This window comes from Eubalaena glacialis, chromosome 13 (assembly GCF_028564815.1).
Source record: "Eubalaena glacialis isolate mEubGla1 chromosome 13, mEubGla1.1.hap2.+ XY, whole genome shotgun sequence".
Lineage (NCBI taxonomy): Eukaryota > Metazoa > Chordata > Mammalia > Artiodactyla > Balaenidae > Eubalaena > Eubalaena glacialis.
The window spans coordinates 56,876,061-56,899,161 of NC_083728.1; the positions used below are offsets into that span (position 1 = coordinate 56,876,061).

General features: G+C 57.2%; 2 protein-coding genes across 7 annotated transcripts in view; one reads left to right on the forward strand and one right to left on the reverse strand.

The window, feature by feature from the left end:
• The window catches only part of IFT140 (intraflagellar transport 140), a 70,464-nt gene that overhangs the window by 16,567 nt on the left and 30,796 nt on the right, over positions 1-23,101 (reverse strand). For all 6 annotated transcript variants that reach the window (XM_061210256.1, XM_061210257.1, XM_061210252.1 and 3 more), the window contains 4 exons: positions 22,044-22,174; positions 21,466-21,634; positions 20,236-20,367; positions 16,026-16,225 (listed from right to left, as the gene is read on the reverse strand). In XM_061210256.1, the coding sequence (XP_061066239.1) occupies positions 16,026-16,225; positions 20,236-20,367; positions 21,466-21,634; positions 22,044-22,174 (632 nt within the window). The remainder of the gene's footprint in view (positions 1-16,025; positions 16,226-20,235; positions 20,368-21,465; positions 21,635-22,043; positions 22,175-23,101) is intronic.
• Positions 144-13,970, forward strand: TMEM204 (transmembrane protein 204). Its single transcript, XM_061210258.1, has 3 exons — positions 144-973; positions 5,377-5,532; positions 13,237-13,970. Exons 1-3 carry the CDS (start codon positions 697-699, stop codon positions 13,479-13,481), a joined length of 678 nt encoding a protein of 225 aa, XP_061066241.1. The 5' UTR covers positions 144-696; the 3' UTR covers positions 13,482-13,970.

Below are 23,101 nucleotides of genomic sequence, written 5' to 3' on the forward strand. Positions count from 1 at the left end.
CCTCCAGAAGAAGGCCCCCCTGCCTTTCCTATCAGGAAACACATCCTGTTAGTGTCTGGCTGCTATTTGTTGCAGTTGGCTACGCCCTCCAGCTCACCAAAAACAGCCTCAAAAACAACCATTTCCTCTCTGCTGAGAGACAGGGGGAAAACGCAGGCGCGAGGCACACACACACTCACTCACACACGCACGCGCATCCCTGCAGCAACCCTTTTGCTTTCCAGGACCAGCTGTTCGGTGGCGGAGGCACCGGGCAGGGGCTCAGGCAGCGGAGGCCCCAGTGGCTCACTTGCGCTGCTCCCAGCGGCCCTGCTCAGAGCCCCGCTCCGCACTGGTCCTGAGAGTGAGGCCCAGGCACCCCGCGTTGCTGCCTGCCTCGCCAGTGATTTCTGTTCTCTTCGCCTCCTCCTCCTCCCAGGAAGACGGCGCGCTCACGACTCTGGACTCTCGCTGGTGCCCCTGCTTCCTCCCCGGGATGGGCAGCTCCGAAGGCTTCAGCTCAGGCCTGGCCCTGCTCCAGGTGCAGGAAGGAGGGTAAGGAGGGCCGCGAGGCGGGCGCCCCCGCACCTGTCGCATGGGCCTTCCTGACGCCTCCAAGCATGAGCGGTGATGTCCTCTAGCCACCACTGGTGACAGCAGCTGACCGACTGGGACTGGGACTTTCTCCACGACAAGGGGACGGCACTGCAGTCCGCGATGACTGTCCAGAAAGTGGTGGCCACGGCCGTGCTGGTGGCCCTCGTCTCTCTCATTCTCAACAATGCGGCGGCCTTCACCCCCAACTGGGTGTACCAGACGCTGGAGGACGGGCGCAGGCGGAGCGTGGGGCTGTGGCGGTCCTGCTGGCTGGACAGGGCCAGGGGAGGGCCGAGCCTGGGGGCCAGGCCCGGGCAGGCGGACGCGCGGGACTGCGAGGCCCTGGGCTGGGGCTCCGAGGCGGCGGGCTTCCAGGAGTCGCGAGGCACCGTCAAACGTAAGTCTGCTTATTTTCCTTCCTCCTTTAAAGCGGCTGTGGATGCGGGCACATCTGCTGACGGGTGATGGGTGCTCTGCTCACAGGGGCGACCTTGGATCTTGGGGACCCAAGCGAGCCCCAAGCTCCAAGCCCACCCTGCCCCGTCCCCTTTGGGACAGAATTCTTCCTGTGCGGGAGGGGGCTTTTTCTCTGCTGTCATGCATAGCTACAGTACGGATACATTAACCAAAGCAAGGAAAATACGTTTTTCCTCGTGGAAAATAAAGATTGTTAATGAGTAAAATAAACAAGAAGCTTAAAAACATGCGGCTGGGTTTGGACTTCATTCCACAGTTGTCAGGGTTGTTAAGGCAGTGGGCAGCACAGAGGGAGACCCTCCAGGGACTGGCTGTAGGTGGGATGCCCAGGAGAGAGTGGGAGACTGATGGCCTTCAGACGGCAGAGAAGAGCTGACTCCTATGAGCAGGGGCCTGGCTCCCTCTGCCCAGTGGTCCTGTCTGGTTGGTCACGTCCGGCACAGGGTCCATTACAGCTCTGAAAGGTGGGAACTTGACTTTGAAAGCGGGGTAGGGTTTGAGTGTACGGCAGGGAAGGTTCATAAATATGAAAACGTTTGTCACCTAACGTGTAGACACACGGCAACAGCAGCTGATGGGCAAAGGTCTCCCCAGTGACGACCCTTTAAAACTGCAGACAAGAGTCTAACACTTAGACTGCATCACCTGTTCTGAATACGACACTTGTCCTCAGGAAAACGTGGCTCCAGCCAGGCCTCTGCTGGCTACTCCAGAGGGCACGCCTCACTCAACTCAGGCATGACGGCCCTCAAAACCCTGACCCACGAGGGAATGGGAGTGGGGGGATGTTGCCTCCACTTCACAGGCAAAGAGACTGAGGCTGCAGGAGGCATGTGGCTCCGCTCAGGTCCCCGAGGGGACGCGACCCCGTCTTTGCACGTGGACCCCCTCGCAGCACAGCCTGGGGGTGTCTTCCATCGGGAGTGGCTGGCTTGCCAGCCCGCCCCCGCCTTTGCAAGCAGAGAGCCACAACCTCCCTTAAAAAGGGCGAAGAGCCTGAATGAATAAATGAGCTTCTGTGAGCTCTCAGACCAGGGGCCTGTGGGGGGCTGGGTAGGTCAGCTGAACTTGGGTCACTGTGACCTGCCGGTCAGACTGGTCCCTCTGGGCTCTGGGTCTGTCCTGAGGAGCAGTGAAAGCCAGTGACCGGGGCTCTAGCATGGGCTCCGCGCAGGCCACGCCTCTCCCACCCCACAAGTGCACTGCGCACCCCTCCCCCCCCCACCGCAACAGAGCAACCCTCCACCCCGGGGGGAGGTCCCACATCAGCCCAGCCCCTGCCCTGGGCTCAAGGCCTCCAATGCCGCTCAGGTGCCCCCTCCGGGCATCCGTCCCCCCGCCCCCTTGCTGAGCCAGGTCGGGTCAGGTCACGCCAGGAAGACACGGGCCGGGACGCTCTCTGCCTCCAGACCGCACAGCCACCCTGCCGCCTGTCCCGAGCGCCCCGCTCACCTGCCCTTGTTTGCTGTCCCTCCCTGACCACCTGATAAGCCCCCGAACAACTTTTAAAACATCCTCCTGCCATAACACGGCATCTGTGGCAGCTGACCTTTAATGATGCCCTGAGCATCAGAGGTTTTCCCAGAACAAGGGAAACGTATTTGGAGCTTCTCGTGAATGAGGCTGAGACCAGGGAGAGGGGCTGGCAGATGTCTCACCAGCTCCCGGGGACCGAGCACTGCTGCCCCGGGGACTCCGGAGCTGGGGGCTTCGGGCCTGGTTTCTGGGCTGCCCCCTTCAATCAAACCAGCTCCCGGTCTCATCAGCTCTCATGCAAAACCCCAGCCCAGGCTTTGCCCCCGATGGTCCAGCCTCCAGCCGGGCTAGGGACAGGGAGGAGGAGTGGGCGGCCTCGACCATGGCATCACCTCCGTCTGTCCATCCCGAGCCCCGTGTGGGGGTACCGAGGGGGCGAGACTCGTGTTGCTTCACCCTAGAGATTCCAGACATGATGCAGGTGGCCAGGGCAGCTCTCGGGGACAGCAGCCACGCTCCTGCCAGCTCTGTGCCCAAGTCCTCGGCCAGAGCCGAGCCAGAGCCACTTGGCGCGTTGGGCCAACACCACCGTCCCCCAACGTAACAAGCTCTAGTGAGGGTGTCCCGAGCATGCTGGGTCAGGGGACGACCCTGGGGCAGGCCCTCCAGCTGGCCCCATGTCACACCAGGTCCCGTCCTCGAGGACAGGGCCCTTTCCCCACACTGGCTCACTGGGCGTGTGCGGCGGCCGTGACTTTTGTTACTCATCAGGTGGGGGGTCTGGGGGTACCTCACAGCCCAGGTCGGGGGTCAGTCTTGCTTTCTGGCCCCCGTTCTCTCTGCCACTTTTCATCTCTCCAAGTTTTGTGCATTTTGTCGGGCACCTGTGTCCTTTCCCTGAAGCCAGGGGGGACATGAATAAACACGTAATTAAATCTCCTGTGGTGACCGCTGCTCTCTGTCTCCTGGGAGGCAGCCTCACAGGGCACTGGGGTGGGAAGGGGCACAGCGACTGCCCAGCCAGCAGACACTCACGGCCACGTTCTCATGGCTCCTCAAAACCCAGTGCTGCTGCCCAGGCTGCGCACACAGCAAGTGTGCGGACCCGTCAAACGTCCAGGCTTGGTGGGTGCTAGTGAGGACCGGTCCCCTCTGGGTGGCTGGGAAAAGGGGCATGGCCAAGGGGAGAGTCCGCTGCCTCAGCCTTTACAGCCTCAGGCACCTGGGTACTAGGCAGCGGCCCAGCTCGACTGCTTGGAGGGTGGATTGCTGCCAGGGTGTGTGGCATGGGGCTGAGCGCTCAGAGCCGCCGGGGCCACCCGGAGGGCAGGGCCTCGTGGTGCCAGCACCAACACACTGCAGCGCAGACACTCCCGGCATGGCCAGCCCATTGGTGCACGTCTTTCCTCACCTGCAAGGCTGGGCCCCGGAACCGGAAGGACATTCCTGGGCCCAGAGTGGATCCCGGTTCCGCCCTGTGTTGTGAACACCCATCACGTTTTAACAGCCCTCGTCTCTGAGGCCACCTCCACTTCCAAACTCTATGACCTCTTAGAGTAGCAGGACCTTCTGTACGGGCGTTTGAAGGGTAAAAATTGTTGCAAAGAAATCAGCGTGAAAAAGGCAGGAAGAGTGTGATGAACAGCAGCCTCCACGGGAAGCCAGCTGGTGTTCCAGAGTCTGTGGCCCGAGCAACCGGAGCCCCCGTGCTGACAGAGGAGCCGCGTGTCCTCCTGCTCCCACGTGTGGTCATGGGGACCCGAGAAGACCTCGTGAGCAGCCAGGAAGGTTTCTGCAAATCACAAGCGCTAGCAGCCCTGCCGCCCCAGCCTTGGGGGAGAGGAGGGGTCTGAGCCCATGTGCGGGGAGCCCGCTCTGTTCTCCGGCCCAGCCTCTGTCTTTTCTCCGAGTTGCTCCGGAGCTGCTGCCACACCACTGCCAGAAGCCCTGAGCTCACCAGGCTGCACCGCCCACCCCTGGCTCCTCGTCTCCCTGAGTTTTAAAGGGTCAGGGTTCCCAGCGACTGCAGCTATGTTTTGTGGTAACTTTGAAGACTACAGAACCCAGAACATGAGCGCTCGGTCACCCAGCAGTGAGGCCCACAGAGCGTGTGCGGCCGCACAAGGAGCGGGCGAGAGTGTCACGGGCAGCGTCAAGCCCTGGCAGAGGCGTCGTCTCGGTGCCAGGCTCTCCTCCCAGAAGCCCTCTGCCCCTCCACCCTCAGGGCTGCTCTGACTTCGCAGCAGCCCGGGGCCCCTGCACCACAGTCCAGAGCCAGGCCTGGGATCTGGGAAGGGTGAGACCCCTCAAGCTCCAGACAGCAGGAGGGAGGCCAGGGGGAAGCAGGTCGAGACCCCTGGGCAGGAGGAGCTGACCCTCCGCGGCAGGAAGCGGCACAACGCCCCCACGAGACTCTGGACTCCACAAGCGCTAAATGTGAATGCCGCCTGCCCGCAGAGCATGAATCAGACAGCGCTGCACCTGAAGCCTGGGGGCGGGGGCCACTTTTACAGCATGGAAGGACCACGGGGAAGGGGCCTGACTTCACGGCGGACGGCTTTGCCCTCCAGCACATGGGTGGGAAAGTTGACTCCCCTGATGGCCTCTCGATGACACCTCCACGGCCCCCACCTTTGCAGTCCAAGCATCGGGCTGCCCATCCTCCCTCTGCCCTGTGTGCACAGCCTCCAAATGCCTCGCTCAGGGACCAGGGGCAGGTGGGGGCTGGGAAGGGAGTGGTGAGACTCGGTGAGACGGAGGGAGGAGTCCCGGGAGGGGCAGGCAGCCCGGTCTCGAGCGGCCTCGCCCATGCTGACCGCCTGCTTCTCTCCCTCCGGCCCCTCACAGTGCAGTTCGACATGATGCGAGCCTGCAACCTGGTGGCCACGGCAGCACTTGCCGCGGGCCAGCTCACCTTCGTCCTGGGGCTGACGGGCCTGCCCCTGATGTCGCCCGATTCCCAGTGCTGGGAGGAGGCCATGGCCGCTGCGTTCCAGCTGGCAAGTAAGTATCCCCGCCCGGGCCCCGGCCAGGCTGAGCAGCCGCATCCCCAGCTCTTGTCAGGGCTGGCAGGTCGGCTGTGGCTTCTAAAGTCATGGCGACCCCTGTGGGTCACGCTCCCACCCCACCCGTCACTGTGGGCAGCAGCAAAACGGAAATACACACAGGGGCGGAACGCTGAGGTGCAACCAGATGGGTTTGTGTCTGTTTGCTCAAGGCCTCCCGGCCCTTCCCATCTAAGACAAGGTGCCGAGGCTCACAGTGACCTGCTTTGCTTTCCAAAGTCTTCGGCATCTGGTGTTTTCTTTGCCCCTCTGCAGCCTGTGTGGCAGGCGGCCTGGGTTCATGCTCCTCCCATGAGGGTGCAGGAGCCTGCTGCAGGCACTTGGGCACGTGGGCAGAGGGAGGCGCCCTTCTGACCCCTCGCCTGCCTCCATGGCCTTCCTGGCTAATGGTTAGCAGACGGGGAGTTCTGGGCACACATGGTTCCCAGCTGGCGACCTGCACGCTCGGTTATAAATGCAGCTTCCTGGGGCCCGGCTGGGGTGAGCAGGGCCCTCCTGTAAGAAGCACAGACAAAGCGTGGAGGACCCCGCCAAGCACACAGGGACGCACATGCAACACCAGGGCCAGACGAGCGTGATGGGGGCAGTGCGGGGGAGAGCAGCGAGGCCTTGGCCATCAGCGAACAATCCAGAAGCCACCTTGGCCTCTGGGGGCGACTGCAGGGTGAAATGGGGCAGGGCCTGGGCACACTGTAGTCTTCACAGGGCGAGTGTGGCAGCGCCGTGGATGATGAATGGGACTGTTCCAGGAGGCTCTGCACAACGGCCACGGAAGCCCCAAAGTGTCCACCCGGCACCCCAGGGAGCATAGGGGCGTCTGTGCTGGTTTCCCCTCTCCCTCTGCCTGTCTCACTGGCCCAGGTTTAACGATCACGGGAACCTGGGAGCTCAGGTTTCCTGCTGCCTATGGGGAAGGTCAGACGGGTGGCTGATGGGACAGAGGAAGGGCCAGGACGTCACCAGCCCACCGCCTGCCTCTCCAGCTCAGTGGAGAAGGCAGTGTCCCAACCATGAGGGTGCAGTTCCAACACACGCGGCGGGAGGAACGGCAGGAAGTACGAGTGAATCACTTGGGGAATAATGGATCCCGGCCCTCATCGTCCTGGAGAAACGCAATTTCCAGAATGCGGCTGACAGGCTGGCAGCACTCGTGCTGGAAAGTGCCGGGTGGGACTCGGAAACAGGCCCTGTTCACAGAAGGCCAGTCACTTCCCTGTGGCCGGGCAGGCCGGAGGGCGTCGCCAAGGCCTAGGAAAGAGCGCAGGCTTTGATGTCAGCAGAACAGAACTGTGTCCAGCCCTACAGCTTACCAGCCATGTGAACGGGGCAAAGCCACACCTCAGTTCACCCAACCGCAAAATGGGGTAATGCCCACCCTGCCCGGGGCAATTCTGAGAGTTAACCAGGTACATGAAGCGGGACCTCGGACCTCCACCTCCTCCCTCCTCTACGACTGTGAAGAAAAACACGGACATTCCAATGCCACACATGTAGGAAAATCACCCACCTGCCCTCTGCTGACCTTAGGGCTGTAAATCAAGCAGTTTCCTCACCTCACTGAAACCACCCACCTCTCTCACGTGGGATCATCTGAAATTCCATCCCTTCAAGAAGGAAGTGGAAGATTTTGCAATGTGATTGGAAAAGCTGGATTAGAAACAGATATTTTAGTGGCATTAAAGGAATAAAAGTAACAGCTCTTGATTCTGAAAGTAACTTCTCCTAGCAGGATGATCAAATCTGTCATTGCATTTCTTAAGAAACTTCTTTGAGACACTTATTTAGAATTATTAGAAAAAATATTGTGGGTTTGGTGTCAAAACTGACATCTTACTTCCTGTAAACTCTTGTTTCAGAACAAAATATTGTTGTTTCCAAATAACACACCAAAAAAATGGAAACGGGGGAACCCCCATTAACTAAAATCAAACTGTCTTGCATCAATCGGTGGGGGTTGGGGGGCACTGCCGAAGGTCTGGGGGTCAGGGGCTGTCCTGGCCAAGTGGGGGCTGGGGGCACATGCTGCTTTCCTGAGTATTTCCAGGCCAGCACAGCCTCTGGAAAGGTTGGACCAGACTCTGTCCAAAAACCGTCAGACAGGCAGAGGCCCACGGAAAAAGCCAGAAGCCCCAAGCAGCACCTGCGGCGCTTCAGATGGTCCCTCTGCCTCCGCAGGCCCCCTCTCCCCATGGTGTCCGACGGTTACCCACAGCGGGTCTGCTGTGCCCAAAAAGGAAATGCATTTGGCCCTGTTTAGACTTGTTTCATTGACAAACAGTACAGAACACAGCTCTGTGCCTTTCTTCTATCACACTGCTAATTTTAGAGTTAGGTTTTTTCCTGTGCTCTGGTCTGTTTTAAACAGTCAGGGAGAGACTGAAGGGCGCCAGGATATCCTGTCCCAGGAGGGGGAAATGCCTGCTGGTACCTGTTATGCAAGGGAACCTTCAGTCCCCAGTGCTGGGGCCAGAGGGTGGGCGGGGGGAGAGAGGTGCTCGTGAAAGGGGGAAGCACACGGATTCCCCGGGAGGCCGGGACCAGCCGGAGAGCAACACCCCAGTGGGAGGAGACAGGAGGCCAGCCGCTCGCCCATTCATCCCACAGCCGTTTCTGGCCGTTTCCACCACGCTTGCATGATGCCCAGCCTGGGTCTGTGAAAGGGCAGCCCCTGCTGCTCAGGGCTGTGGCTCCAAAGGACCCTGTCCCAGACGCCAGGGAGAACCCAGGAAACGCTGCTCTTGCAGGGCAACAATGTGACTACCAGCCGTTTCACCGGGTTTGCTCTATTGAACTCAGGCCACCGCACGCAATAGTTTGCCATTTCTTTGCAGAATTTTCCAAGTGTGATTTTAATTTACCTTAAAGTTGAAAAAACTCCTTTCAGTCCCTTATTCCACCCCCACCCATAAGCTGAACACCCCGTGAAAGCACTGTGTTCGCTGGGGTCGCAGCAGCTATCCGCCAGCCCCAGCCTGGCCCACCCCTCCTCAGACCCAGGAGGACGATTTCAAGAGCGGCATTTCGTGGACCTTGTGGGCTTCACGTCTGCAGGCTTCCTCTCTCCACTTCTGGAAATCCTAAGACTTTTTCTTATGATGAAAAACTTACACCCTAAGGGCCGCTTACTCCGTGCCGTGAGAAGGCTGACTTTATCGTCCCAAAGGTCAGTCGGGGTGATGCACGGTGTCTGTCTTGGCAACTCGTGAGCTGGTGGGGATCATGCGGTTCTCGCAAACCTGCTCATAGGAACGTACCACTTTCTGTGCTTTACTATAAAGCAGCACTTGGCTTGGGCCAGACGCTTCGCTTTCCTGTCTTCTGAGCCCACTTCCCAAGCCCAGTCCTGCCCCCGCACCCTGGGGAGAGTGTTGCCTTCTCCTTTCCTAGACTCTCTCCCTAAGGGGGAGGCACTTGTCCCCACCTTCTGCTGCTCACAGCTGAGCCTCGAGTGCCCTGTACACGCTCCGGGGCCTTGGCCAGCGCTGCCCCGTGGATGCTGAGGCAGGTGTGCTGCTTGAGGGCTCAGGGCTCAGCCACATGCTCTTCCCACCCGTGGGCCCTGCGTGTGCTTGATGGCCACTCCAGAGGAAGGCCTGTGACCGCCGGTGGAGCCCTGGGAAGCCAGCAGGAAGGAAGAGAGGAGAGGGCGCTGTGAACCACAGCGCCACAGCCGCCGGCTCACAGAAAGGGGCTATTTGCTTTGGAAACACAAGTTCATGAGGACGGAATTGACTCCACGTGCAGAAGTCCGTGCATTTGCTAAAAACTCTCCCCTTAGATTCGTTTCTGTACAAACAGCGATGTCACTGAAAAATTCACGAGAAAGGGGACCTGAACGTCAGGAGAATGGAGAAACCGCACTTCAGGCTGGCTGTGGCGAGAGAACCTTATCAAAGTAAAAGGCCAGTTTGATTTCAGGAGGATGTGCCCACACGGCCAGCGCAGGCAGCCGCTGCCTCTCCGCGTCTCTGTAGCTTCCTGCCATTGCCACGTGGCGCATGCTTGGTCCCCGCGTCCCATGCATCTGCTCAGGCCACACCGCCCCCACTGGCCCAGGGCAGAGTCCACATGTCCCCAAGCCAGCCCCACTGTGACATCCACCCACGGCCCAGCACCTGGGCCCACTGTTCCAGTCAGTTCTTTGTATTTTCCTGCTTCAGGAACTAATGTATTTTTTTTTTATGTTAGGGAAGCATATCCCTTCTCTGACTGTACGTGTTCCAAGTTGAACTAAGATAAAGCAAAAACCAACACCGGTCTTGACACAGAGTAAAGTCACATTGATGTAAATTTTGTTAACCTTTCTTTACACTGCGGTACAGAACTAGACTTCTCCTTCCTACTTCTCTTGGGAAAAAAACCAACCAGCAAGAAGGTGCAGCCTCTGAGCAACGCTGGCTGGAGAAGGAGCACCTCGATGCTTGAAACCCGTCCACACCGCTCACTGCTGGATGCTAGAGAAATCGTTTTCAAGACAAAGCACGAGACAGGGGGGACTTGGCCTGTTCATTTCACTCTGTAAAAAGTCCCTCCAAGAGGCTCCGTGCTCCCCCGGCCTGTCACCCCCACCACTCTTCCCGCTGTGCTTGCAGACGTGGGTGGCTGTGCCCGGCTGTGCCCGGCTGTCTGTTCACATGTGAATTCACACTTCTTTCATCCTGTGACATAAGAAACAGTCTTCTCCATTGTAGGCCGTACAGCTAAACATACGGAGGAAGTTAATAAGCTGAGTAGGACGGCAACAAAGCAACAGCCTGCCCTGTTTCCAAAAAAAACGGACGATGTGATCTTAAGAACCATAAGTAGCCCTGACGCTGGCAAGTGGGTGGGTGTTCCCCGCCTGGAGGGCGCAGCGCCTCCCCCACCCCCACCCCCACAGCCCTCATCCTCAACAGGGGGGCCTGGATCAATGGGTGGGTGACTGCCCAACTGAGCACTCAGGGGCCAGGACAGGAGGACGGGAGGCGCCCTCCCACCAGGCAGATGGAGCTCAGGAAGGCGGCGCCAGGAAAGGCAGGGGGACCAGCGCGCAGCGTGAGGAGACTCAAGGCCAGGCGTGCCTTGAGGGCTGGGAGACGCTAAAGCGTGTCCTCTACAGCCTCCACAGGGCGACCAGCTCAGCCGTGGGAATGTGGCAACGAGAGGCACATGGCCAGAGTCGTGACACGCTTTAGGAAGTGCTTGTTAATAGAAGACTGTAAAGTTAGTTGCACTTCTAGAATATTCTAACTGCCTTACTATGAACCTTATGTACAAAGGACTCAGGAGACACACAAGTGACACCGAGAAGCCCACATGCGCTGCCTCCGGCCCCGGTCAGTGGCGGCCGCCCGTTGGCCGGGCCTGTCTGAACCGAGCACAGAGCAGCCGTGTCCGCCCCGCGGCCCGTGGCCCAGCACCTCGTCTCCGAGGACGCGCATTTCAGATGCTCTGATGTGGGGTCCCGGTCATGTTTCCTGTGACCTGTGACAAGCAGGGTCTCACTCGGGCACAGTCCTGGGAGTGGGTCGCAGGTCCCAGGGCCACGCGTGTGCCCTGCTGGTGTGCCCCATGCTTTCCTCAGTCAGGCCCTGTCCAGGTCGGGGTCTCACAATTGCCAAGTCTCCACTGGACGGCCTTGCAGTAAATTCAAGGTCTTCTGTTCTCAGTGACGCAAACCAACCCCATGTCAGACAGCCGATGGCCCTGGAGGCTGTGCGGAGGCCCAGTTCCTTCGCCCGTTCCCTTCTGATGGACGACGCTGCAGATCTGTGCTGAGGCCAGGAGGCTGGTCCATGTGGCCTGTTGCTCCTCCGACCCCACTCCCCCGAGATCATCAAACTCCTTGGCTAGGTGGCCCAGGGAGCCCCGCCCTCTGCTGTGGTGACCAGGGTGAGTCCGTTTCTTGGAACCCAACATGCCCGAGGAGAACAAAGGCCCTCGGGGGCCCAGCGTGGTCCAGACAGGACTCCCAGCCCCTCCTGGACTTGTCTCGTCTCCTGCCCTGGGCTCTGGCCAGGCCGAACTGCCCGCTGAAGCCCCTCCACCTGCCCTGCACTGTGACATCTGCACGTCTGTTCATGCTGGTCCCCCACTCCCTGTGGCCTCCTGGCTTTCCTCAGGAAACCAAATCATGTACGACCTGGCGTGGCCCCGGAGCAAAGGGCAGCAGTGATGCCCGCTGACGATTCTAATAGCTGTGTCATGACTTAGTGCTGGGGCAGAGGCTGGAGTTTTCTAGAAACACAAGCATTCTGGAAGCATTTCTGCGCCTTCCAGAAAGTATGAATTAAACACTTAACTGCCCCGGTTGTGTCCTAAACAATGGTGACGGTGACTAATCCCTGTGCTAATTCTCTATGGTACTTTGTGGAGCTTTTTATACATGGAAAGCTTCTCGATACTTCCTTTCTGTTAAAAATAACTAATTCTGTTTGTCATGCACACTGGCGAAAAGAAACTTCTGGCATTCCTCTCTCCCAGCTAGGAGTACATCCTCTGCCCACGATTTTGTGCCACCGAGTTTTGCGTTAGTGAGGGAAGGAATTAGGACCTGTGTTTTGTGTAATGCAAATGAAAGTACTTTATGTGTTCCCTTGTTTTCACTACGTCTTTGGGCATTTTTTGCCAGCCAGGGAGCTTGTTGTGCCTTCTTTCAACAAGACTCAGAAGGACGGGGCAGGATGGGGCGAGGGGAGCGAGGCCTCTGCCCCGTCCCAGCCATCAGGGCTTCCAGCCCAGATTCAGACCTGAACTCTTTCAAACATCAGTGCCCTGTTAGCCTAGCTGACAGATCTTGGGTGCGAAATCCTGGTTTTCCTATTGTAAGAACTAATAAAATCAAGTCTTTGGAGCTCCTTAAAGATACAACTATGGAAGTGATGATGTGACGGTATTAACAGCTGACCGAGAGGGGACATGGCCGCCTTAACTGAGTCCACACAGGACGCTGTGCATACTCCTGGACCCCCCGTGTCACCTGGAGAGAGGAAGGGACGGAGGGAGACCCGCAGGGGATCGGGTGGGTGAGGGGGACATTCTAGAACCAGCCGAGTCTATTCAGCCACAGTCCAGCTCCCCCCCCCACTCCCCCCACTCCCCCCACTCCCCCCACCCCGAATGTGCAGGCCCTCCACCATCTCAGGTTTTGAAAGAAAATACTTCCTCTGGAAGCAAACACTAAGAATAAGAAAACTCTTAAAAACAGGAATTCAAACTAAGTTAAATACAAATCTGAGTTGTTTCAAGGTAAGACTTAGAAAATATCTGTGTTTGCTTTCACTTTGAATGAATTAGGCGTTCATAAGCCAGAGCGGACCTTCCATGGAGTTACTGCTGGACTGTTCGGGGTGAGGAAGTGGGTGTCAGCGTCACCTCCATGGGGAGGGCGGCCAAGGAAGTGGCCTGACACCTGCCAGGTCACAGGTAGCACGTGAGCCCCTATGACCATCCGGGGTCAGGATTGAGCAGACGCCCCCCCCAACAGCCACCAGACCCAAAAGTCCCATAAAATTCAGCTCGACCCCAAGGCACCAGCACTGAGTGGAGCTGGGCTCTCAGACCCAGGAGGACAGGGTTGGGTGGGAAGGAGAAGCGGGAGTGGCCCCACGGCTGGACCCGCGGCCTCCTCCGCTCCCTGTCTCACCCTGTCCTTCGTCCGCAGGTTTTGTTCTGGTCATCGGGCTGGTGACGTTCTACAGAATCGGCCCGTACACCAACCTGTCCTGGTCTTGCTACCTGAACATCGGGGCCTGCCTGCTGGCCACCCTGGCCGCGGCCATGCTCATCTGGAACGTCCTGCACAGGAGGGAGGACTGCATGGCCCCCCGCGTCATCGTCATCAGCCGCTCCCTGACCGCACGCTTCCGCCGCGGGCTGGACAACGACTACGTGGAGTCGCCGTGCTGAGGGCGGCGGGAGGCCGCTTGGGGCTCCGTCCACCGCAGGGACCGTCTGGGAAGCAGGGCGCTGCCTGCGCGGCTTCCCATGAGAGCACATGTACGACACACATTCACTACGTTATACTCGAACACAGGGCGTGACCACATACCGGCTGCGTCCCACCCCCACCCCCCCAACCCCGCCACGGCCCGCTTCACGCTCGCGCACGTCCTGTCCTGGAGACCAGCTCCGGAGAGGCACGTCCGGGATGGCAGCCGCCTCGCTCTCCGCCCTGGCCCGGGAGTAATTTATTCTGTATCTGCCAAGAGGGGCGTCCTGGGTCATATTTACTTTGATAAAGCAGAACACAGGGAAGAGTTCTGAACTGTCCGTGATCTTCCTCCAGGGACTCAGAATTTACAGTCAGATGGTTACGGCTTTACAACAGGATTGTGTTAGTGATGTCCATTTACTCCAGATTATCTTCCTAAGTTAAAATAAAACACAAACCTCTTACCACGGTTTAAAACTTGTGTTTTATCCATTACACTGCCACGTGGTGAAGGAATATGGCTTATTCTTCTGCAGCTTTGTGGGTCAGCAGTCAGAGAAGGGTTGACACATTTTATAGGCCCGGGGGCAGAGCGCTGGGGACCACTCATGGCTCACTCATGTTTCCGCTCAGAAGTCCCCGTTTCTACAGACTCTAAGCGCTGGCTGGACAACGGCAGGTCCACAGTTGGCACAGTATGAGGGAAAAAGTCTATTGGCTTAAATTTCAGAGATTGATTCACTTTTTTCCCTAGAAAAGTCTTCAATGCATCCAGCCAAACTTGGTGGGCTACAGAAGACCTTCCCAGCACCAACCTGGTGCCAGCAGCCCTGGACCTGACTCCGTAGCAGCGACTAAGCCCCAGGCTGAACACAAGCACCTAAGAGCTGCCTCAGGGGCTCAAAACCAGCCCACGTCCCCCGGGACCGGGCTGGGTTGCCCAGCCACACCTGCAAGGACAGTCCCCCGAGAGCACAGCTGCTTGTTCCCGTGCCACCTGGCGGTGGGAAGCGCATCTTCCGGCCCAGGAAACGAGGGGCGGTGGTGGACACCGTGCAAAGTCCGCAGCGTGGGGGTGGTCACTGTCTGGCTGCTGCCCGCACACTAGGCCAACCCTCTAAGAAACATTTAGCTTTGCTGCCTCCACCTCCCAGACGATGTGCGGTGACCAATCTGGAATTCGAAGGCCACACTGCCCCAGGAATTTGTCTTTAGTCAGAGCAAGAGGTAGATCCGGTTGTTGCTTTAAAAAAACATAAAGCAACGGAGAATGACTTAAAAGCACGTCTGGGCTGACCACGGACGTAAGCGCAGCTCAGGGCAGAGGTACAGCCGGCACACTAGGGGACCCAAAGGGCTGCCCTTCCTCCCCCGGGCACCTCAAGCTGTACAGTCTCAGCAGTGTTACGTACACGACTACATATACTGCATGGGCCACGTGCTCACCTACGGTCTGTGATCGAGTTCCTATGAAATGGAAAGTGCCTCCAGCCACTCTTCACTTCCCTGATCAAAAGCCTCTTGCCCACCTGCAGCAGGGAAAAGCCCCTCTGCTGTGGACCAAGACCAGGTCTCAGGCTGCTCGGAAGGTGCTTCTGGGTTACAGACCCATCACTGCAGACGAGGGCTGCTGGGGTGCCCTAACTCCCGTCCTCCTCTTCCCAGTTGAATTTCACCCTTCAATAGTTTTTCTACTCTTTGGCGATTAAAATCTGTCAAATGCTCCTGAGAAGCTCTGAATTCTCACAGGCACAGACAGGAAGCTGCTTATAGGTAGCCCTTGATTGACAACTTAGAGCAATTTTAATTGCATTTTGCCTGCCGTTTTGAGAGTTTACTATCAAAACCTTTTCTGTTTAGGGCTTCCCTCATGGCACAGTGGTTAAGAATTTGCCTGCCAATGCAGGGGACACGGGTTCAAGCCCTCATCCGGGAAGATCCCACATGCTGCGGAGCAACTAAGCCCCGTGTGCCACAACTACTGAGCCTGCGCTCTAGAGCCTGCGAGCCACAACTACTGAGCCTGTGTGCCACAACTACTGAAGCTCGTGCGCCTAGAGCCCGTGCTCCACAACAAGAGAAGCCACTGCAATGAGAAGCCTATGCACCGCAAGGAAGAGTAGCCCCTGTTCACCGCAACTAGAGAAAGCCCGTGCGCAGCAACAAAGACCAACGCAGCCAAAAACAAAAAACACTTTTCTGTTTAGTGCAATTATTCCTGGACAGACAGATGTTATAAATATTTAGCAACTGTAGAACTTTCAACTAGGAAGTGTCCACTGTAAAGTAAATCAAAACAACTAAATCACAGCCCACGAGACACCGAGCATCGCGAGGCCAGCCAGGTGCCCATATACAACCGGGTTTCCACCAGCACCAGCATCTCCTTGAGTGAAAACCCATGAGACACCAGGAACGCCAAGAAGAGTCAGCGACGATGAGACTCGCGGGGAGGGAAGAGACCTGAAGGAGGGCCGCAGGGAGCTGGGCGCCGCACATCTCGCGAGCAGAACCCTCACCTCTTGATGAGCTTGATGGACCGGAAGGCTTCGTCCATGTCCCCGACAGCCAGGAAGAAGGTGAAGTTGAGCATGGCGTCCCGCGTGGGCTTGTCACAGTCCTCTAGACCCACGAAGTCCCGCAGGGGCCTCCTGCCCACCGTCTGGGGGATGCGCTGGGACCCAGAGTCCACCTGGTCCTCGAGGTCCACTTCTCCTGGCTGAACGACAAAGGGCACTGTTTATTTGTGGATCCCTGCAAAGCCAGGGCCCACCCCGGGCCTCTCCCTGGGGGTACTCGTCAACTGCAGGGACCCTCTGCACACAGACCCCATATTCAGCAATGCTCTCGGCAAACACAACACACGTCTGCAGGCCCCTTGAAGCTACCAGAACTTGGGGCTCTGGCTTCAGACAGCGGATGACGCAGGCTGTCGACGCACAGGGACCTGTCAGCCGCTAAGGCACTAACATCAGCTGCTCAAGAGCCGTGAACAGGCGCGAAAATCCCTACCTCCCAGGGCCGTTTGTAAAATTCCTAGAAAGAGCTTTTACTATCAAGTCAGACCTGTGTACATGTGCAGAGGGTATTAAAATCGATGCCGGCATCACTGCAAGTAGAAGTTTCCAAAACGTAACCTGGATTAGTGGTGGTGAGCCCTCTGCTGGTGCTTCTCAGGAGAACTTTCACCTAGTGCAGGCCCCCCCGCCACGCCCCCCATGCAGGCAGAGGAAGGAAATCCTGTGGTCCCAGCACAAGCACAGTTTAGTGCACTGTCTGGACCATGCCTTCTGCACCAGCTCCGGCCACACATCCTCAAGTCCACTTCCCTCCTCCCAGCTAGACGGGGTTCCATGCCCTCCACTCGCCCCTGGGCTGGACCTGCACACACCCCCCTCGATCTCCCACCTGGCTTGCTCTCTCTCTGCAGCGTCCATTCGTCTGATTACACAGGCTCCCCCGTGTAAAGAGGGGTCATGATCCACCTCCTTGGACCCCACTCCCCCGCCCTGGCAGTTTCGTATCTGCTGTGACTCTGACTCCTTCACCACCTGCCTCTGACTCAGTTCCCAGCAGCTCCTGTGTCACGGATCCTTCTGAAGTTCAACTGTAGCCCCCGACTTTGGGGGCGCTTGATCTGGGCCTTGAAACCCTGGTAGGATTCATCAGACCCAGGTGTGGACGGGGAGACCCTCCAGGCACAGAGCAGAGCATAAGCAGAGGCCCGGAGCAGCCCTGGTCAGGGTTCGTGGCCGAGTGGCTGGGTCACATCCAGCAGGAAGCTGAGTCCTCAAGTTTGGGCTGATTTTGGACTGAGTGGGAAACCTTCAGAAAACGTGGACACAAAAACCATGGGGGTACTTGCTGTCTGCTGTGGTTTCACAAATCACGAGACAGCAACCTGACCTCCGTCAGCCTTGCTGTGGGTCTGATGCCCCGTCCTCATTAGAGCCCTGCTCCCAGCGAGCACACGCGGGAATTCTCACAGAAACAAGTGCGCCTGCGGTCACGGCTCACGGTGCCCCCTGCCTGCACTCGCCTTGTGTTCTGCTCTCGAGGGGATGAGCCACCTGCCCTGGACACACGTGGGACCTGGGGGCCCAGGGCTGTTCGACTGACATCACACCCTTGAGTGTGGGGACGGGAACCTCGGGACGCCAGGCGCTTCAGGGAAACAGGCTGCGTGGCCCCTCCTCTCCTGCACTGAGAGAGCAAATGAATAAGACTTCCTGTGTTGCAAACACAGGTAAGTGAAATACTTCCTCACCGCAAGCATCAGGAGACAAGACTGTTCGTGCTGCCCCAACGAGGAGCTGACGCCGTGCCAGGCCCCCGACAAAGCTGGAGCATGCGAGGCGGGAGGTATCAGCACACAGACAGCTGTCGCTTAAAACAAAGAAAACCACATCTTGGGGCAACTGCAAAGCTCAGGCAACAGGGAGGAGCATCACCCAGGCCTCTGCTGGGCCAGCGGCTCCGACTCGATGCTCGGGGGAAAGAGAGCCGAGGGGCTGGCGGAGGGGAGGACGGCACTCAGACTGCGGGAAACAAGCCCAGGCTTGAAGACGTGGGAGACGCCCAAGAGAAGGAGCTCAAAGGCTGTCTCTACGTTTTGAGTCTCAAATCAAAGAGAAATGAAAACGTATAAAAGCACTAAATAAGAATGAAATTCAGAAAAATGCTTGTCTGGAGGCACTGGTCTATTCAAAAGAGGGAACTCAGAAAACCTGCATGGACAGAGCGCAGGGGCTCCTGGAATCGAAACCACACAGCCTCACAAAGTTCACTGCATCGGATCACAAGTCAAAGTGCAGAAAAGACTATTCGCTGCCGACCTCGATGGCTGGGGATGCTGTTCCCAGGGGCAACCCTGGCCTGTGGTCTCAGGGGGGCACGTTGCACGAGGGCTTCAGCACAGCCTGAGACCCACAGACCCACACGGCTCGCCCATGACAGTCACAGAACAAAGAGCAGACAGCCCACCCTGGGCCTTCCTGCCAAACCTCTTCAGGTCAGTAATAACCCTGGGAGGGGCCCGGGAAGACCTGCGTCCTGGCTTCTGAGCAGACAGCCGTTCACACAGGCAAGGGGCCTCAGCTCCGGAGCCAGCAGAGATAGCCAAGCTCAGATGGCATGTCCGCCATCTCTGGGGGTCCTCTGGGGTCTGCCCTCACCTCTGGCTAAAAAAGGAACACTTGCTAACTGCAGAAAATACAGAGTTCATGTTTAGGGTTGATTTTAAATCACTCTATGCTAAGAGCCAAAAAAATCCAAGTAAAAGTCTACACACTTCAGTCCTTCTTCCGACACGACAGTAAAGAAAGACGCGGCAGGGGAGCCCAAAGAGCTGACGAAGGGGAGGAGTCTGCAGATTTTACGAGAATAGGAGCAGCAGCGGCCAGCGCATTCGCAGTTCTGCAGAACGGAAGGCATGAACGACAGGCTGCAGCCTTCAGGTCCCAGTGCAGCCGTGCCTCCTTTGTGCAGGCGGTGTTGGCGCCCGGCTGAGAACAGTTGGCTCAGCCAGTGTTTCAACTGGTCTGGACATTCCGCCACCCCTACCCGCCAGATGCACCCACCCCTGTGATCAGCACAGCATCTCAGGGCAGAGGATGGCTGATTTCAGGTCTAGGAGGGACCATGCGGACGTGGAGACCAGGTCCCAGGGAAGGCAAATAACTCATCCAAAATACCCTTGTTGGCGGTGGGGGGAGGGGGTGGGTGGCGTGTGCTGAAAACAACCCTGTTTGATCAAAAATTTAAAAACACACCCGTGGGACTTCCCTGGTGGTCCAGTGGTTGGGACTTCGCCTTCCAATGCAGGGGGTGCGGGTTCGATCCCTGGTGGGAGAGCTAAGATCCCACATGCCTCAGGGCCAAAACACCAAAACATAAAACAGAAGCAATAGCGTAACAAATTCAATGAAGACTTTAAAAATGGTCCACATCAGGGCTTCCCTGGTGGCGCAGTGGTTGAGAATCTGCCTGCCAATGCAGGGGACACGGGTTCGAGCCCTGGTCCGGGAAGATCCCACATGCCGCGGAGCAACTGGGCCCGTGAGCCACAACTACTGAGCCTGCGCGACTGGAGCCTGTGCTCCGCAACAAGAGAGGCCGCGACAGTGAGAGGCCCGCGCACCGCGATGAAGAGTGGCCCCTGCTCGCCACAACCAAAGAAAGCCCTCGCACAGAAACGAAGACCCAACACAGCCAAAAATAAATAAATAAATAAATAAATTTAAGAACAGTTTAAAAAAAAAAAAAAAAGGTCCACATCAAAAAAATAAATAAAAATAAAAACAACCAGTGTATGTAACGCACACACACGTGGGCAAAGGACAAAACCTCTCCTGAAAGGCTGTCCGCCAGCCTTTCCCAGCGACCATCTCTGGGGGCTGCGACCACGGAGATTTGCAGCATCCTTGGTCTTTACTTCTTTATTTGAAGCTTCTGAATTTCCTACAGTGAATATAGGAATACGTACTTTTAAAAAACCAGCTAGAATTTTAAAAAAGAAGACAGGAAAGTGGAAGGGTACAGTGCCTTTGGGGGACGCCGGAAGGGACAACCCTCAGCAGCACTGCTGCCTGCCTGCCTTTCCCCACACAGAGACCTCGGATCTGCGGGAATCTCAGGCGACAAATCAGGGCACACGGTTTGCTTGTTTAACGAAAGAGCCCCAGTGGGGAGGAGGGCCTGAGACACGGCTGCGTATGTGGAGGCTCCCACCTTTCTCGTGAAGTAATAATGGGGCACTTGGATTCCCAAGAGCGTCTGGAATACGGGAGGCCGGAGGAAGCTGTCCTGCAACAGGAAGCCGTGCTCTTCAGAGACGAAGAAGGACAGGACCAGCACGTCTGCCTGCAGAGGGAGACGTTCTGTCTTAGTTTGGCAATAACTTTCCTGAATCTCGCCCAATCCCATTTTCACTGCTGGGATATTTACATAAAACACAAAGAAAGCAGAGGGGCCAACACACGGGCACACAGATAACCCCCTTCCTCCTCGGGGCACACAGCAACCACACCAGGCTCCGTTCTTCTCTGACGCCCCTCCTGGAGGACGCACCTCGTCTGGCCTGGGAACCACTAGACCCATCTCGCTGACCTTGTGGCGAAGACTAACCCTTCCACCCGCGCTGGTGAGTGAAGCTCAGGAGCTCCCGTGTTTCAAGAGTAGCCCCTTCAGTTTCTTGACTTTGACATGGAGACTCTGCTCTGCTCTCAGGGAGGGACAGCGGAGAGGCCGGTGCTCGGCGGGACCCTGTTCTGCAGGACTCGGCCGCAGACCCTTCTGCCCAGGAGACGCAGAGGCCGAGGGGCTGGTGGCTGCCCTGCTGTGTGAGTGCCTGCATAGCCTCAGGGGCTCCAGCCTCTCACGTCCTGGAGGGAAGTCTCTTTGGCAGGGACACAAGTCACCTGAAGCTCTAGGGCCGGCCGGCCTTTGCTGACCTACTGAGGACCCTACGAAAGATCCCTCTGGGTCACAGAGAGGCGCATGCAGCCCCCGGCCTTTCTCAGGGATCACTGGGTGTCCTGCAGGATCCAAGACTTGTAAAGTGTTGGAGTCCTGGGCCCGAGAGTCACCAGCTTTGGGGAGGGAGGCCCTGCAAAGCCGGGGGTTGGGGTGGAGACAGGGGCGAGGGGGCCAATTGTTCGGGGGATGACTGAGGAGTCGGCCTCAGTAACTGGACCCCACAGGACGAGCTGACATCAAGGGGTAAGTTCACGTTAACTGTTTTGATAAAGAGCTCTGAACCGCCGAGAAAAAATGGCACGTGACAGAGGGTGGGGCCAGCTCTCAGTGTCAACCCAGAGGGGAGAGGCGTCCCCCAGCATCCTGGGGGTGGGCGCTCGCTCTCCTGAATCCATTCCCCAGGACTTCCCTGTGGACCTGTTGGGAAGACAGAGCCTGCCACGTCCCCACCAATCTAAACACAAAGGCGACAGCGTGTGGTACCGTGGGGCCCGTGCTGGCCTCGCCCGGGGCCTTCCTGTCTGTTGGCTGCAGCGGGGCGCCCGGCACTTCCTGCACGGCTTCACACACAAACAACCTGGGCTCACTCTGATCCCAGAAGTGGCTCACGGGCACGAGATTCGTCAGCCTCTCATCCGCGAGGGCCTGGCTTCTGAAAGAGAGAGACGGACCCTCACACACGTGGTACATCAATGCCCTGAAGAAAGACCACTGTGTTTTCAGAAACACTCTCCACGCCAACAGAGACGCTGACGGGCCCTCTGTGCCCCAAGACTCAGGCTGCCCTTGTGGACACTCGAGTTGCAGCCCTTTCAGAAGCTCGAGTTCTGACCCCATGACTCCAGAACCTTAGAACCTGGAAAACAGATTAGAGACTCAAATCCACCCCGACTGACCAGGGGAGTTTGTTTCTATTTCACCTCTGGTTTCCACCACTCGTGATCTCTGAGCTCTTCCAAGTGTGAAGTAAACTTAGCAACAACCTGCCTCGAAGCCAACAAGTAACTGAACATCGTTTTCAACATTTTTTCCAACAAAATCCTCCCAAACCACAATCTTACTTCTTAGTCTCCTGTCCATTAAAGGACAACGTCTCTCTCTGATCTATCTGTCCCCTCTTGAAGTCGAGGATGGTCACTGTGTCCATTTCCACATCGTAGAAGCAGATTCTGGAATCGGGGCTGTTGTCAGCCTGGGGAAGAGAGAGCTGGAGCTCAGGGTACCCGCCCACTGACAGCCACACGCCTGGAAGAGATGCCCAGGTCATCCATCCGGCCGCTCCCATGAGCGGGCCTCCAGCGTTTGTAATTCGAACGTCAGCTTACGTTCATCCTGCTGAAATGGCTATGGATTTACTACTTTCTAATTTCAGAAAACTGAAGACAAATTCTCGGACTGTGCAGGTCGACTATGGCTGTCTAGCTGTTCTTAATACAGACGTGAGCATGATGTCATCTTACCTGAGGTGGATTAACCATGGGGACAAGGAGGGACAGAGATTCTGATAAACTAATTCTCACGCAGGTGAGTAAAAATGAAGTAAACGCCATAGAGAAGCTTCAGAAAAGCTGAGAAAAGGGAACCAGCTTGGTTGTTGGAGCAAAATGCCAAGAACTCACGTAGACTGTTAAACCTTTATTCCCACAGATACCGGGATGGTAAAGGGATGTGCTTACTTAAGAAAAGAGAGGCAAGAAAATGAAAAATTACCGATATCTTAGACAAAAGAAAATACTGTAAGCTTAAGAGCAATGGAAGAAATCACAAATTAAAAATCATCAATAGGTTTGACTAAATAAAAATGCAAGCTTCTAGTCATCACAATTCCCTAAGCAAAATGACAAACAACGAAGCGTCTGGGACACGTTAAGATGGGCCAGGTCTCAGTCTCCACCCCAGACTCCACCCCCACCCCACCCCGGTCTGCAAGGAGAGGGGCTCCATCCCGTCCTCCGCCTCCTGCTTCTCCCAGCTTCTCCTCCCCTGGGGAGTGCCAGTGGGGCAGGGGAGCTATCTTTCACTGCAAGCCCCCTTAACCTAGCTCAACTTTTCTTTCTTTGATTTTTTCTTTCACCAGGGCGAGCATTCCCGACCCTGGTCTGAGCGTTGAGCTCCCTCA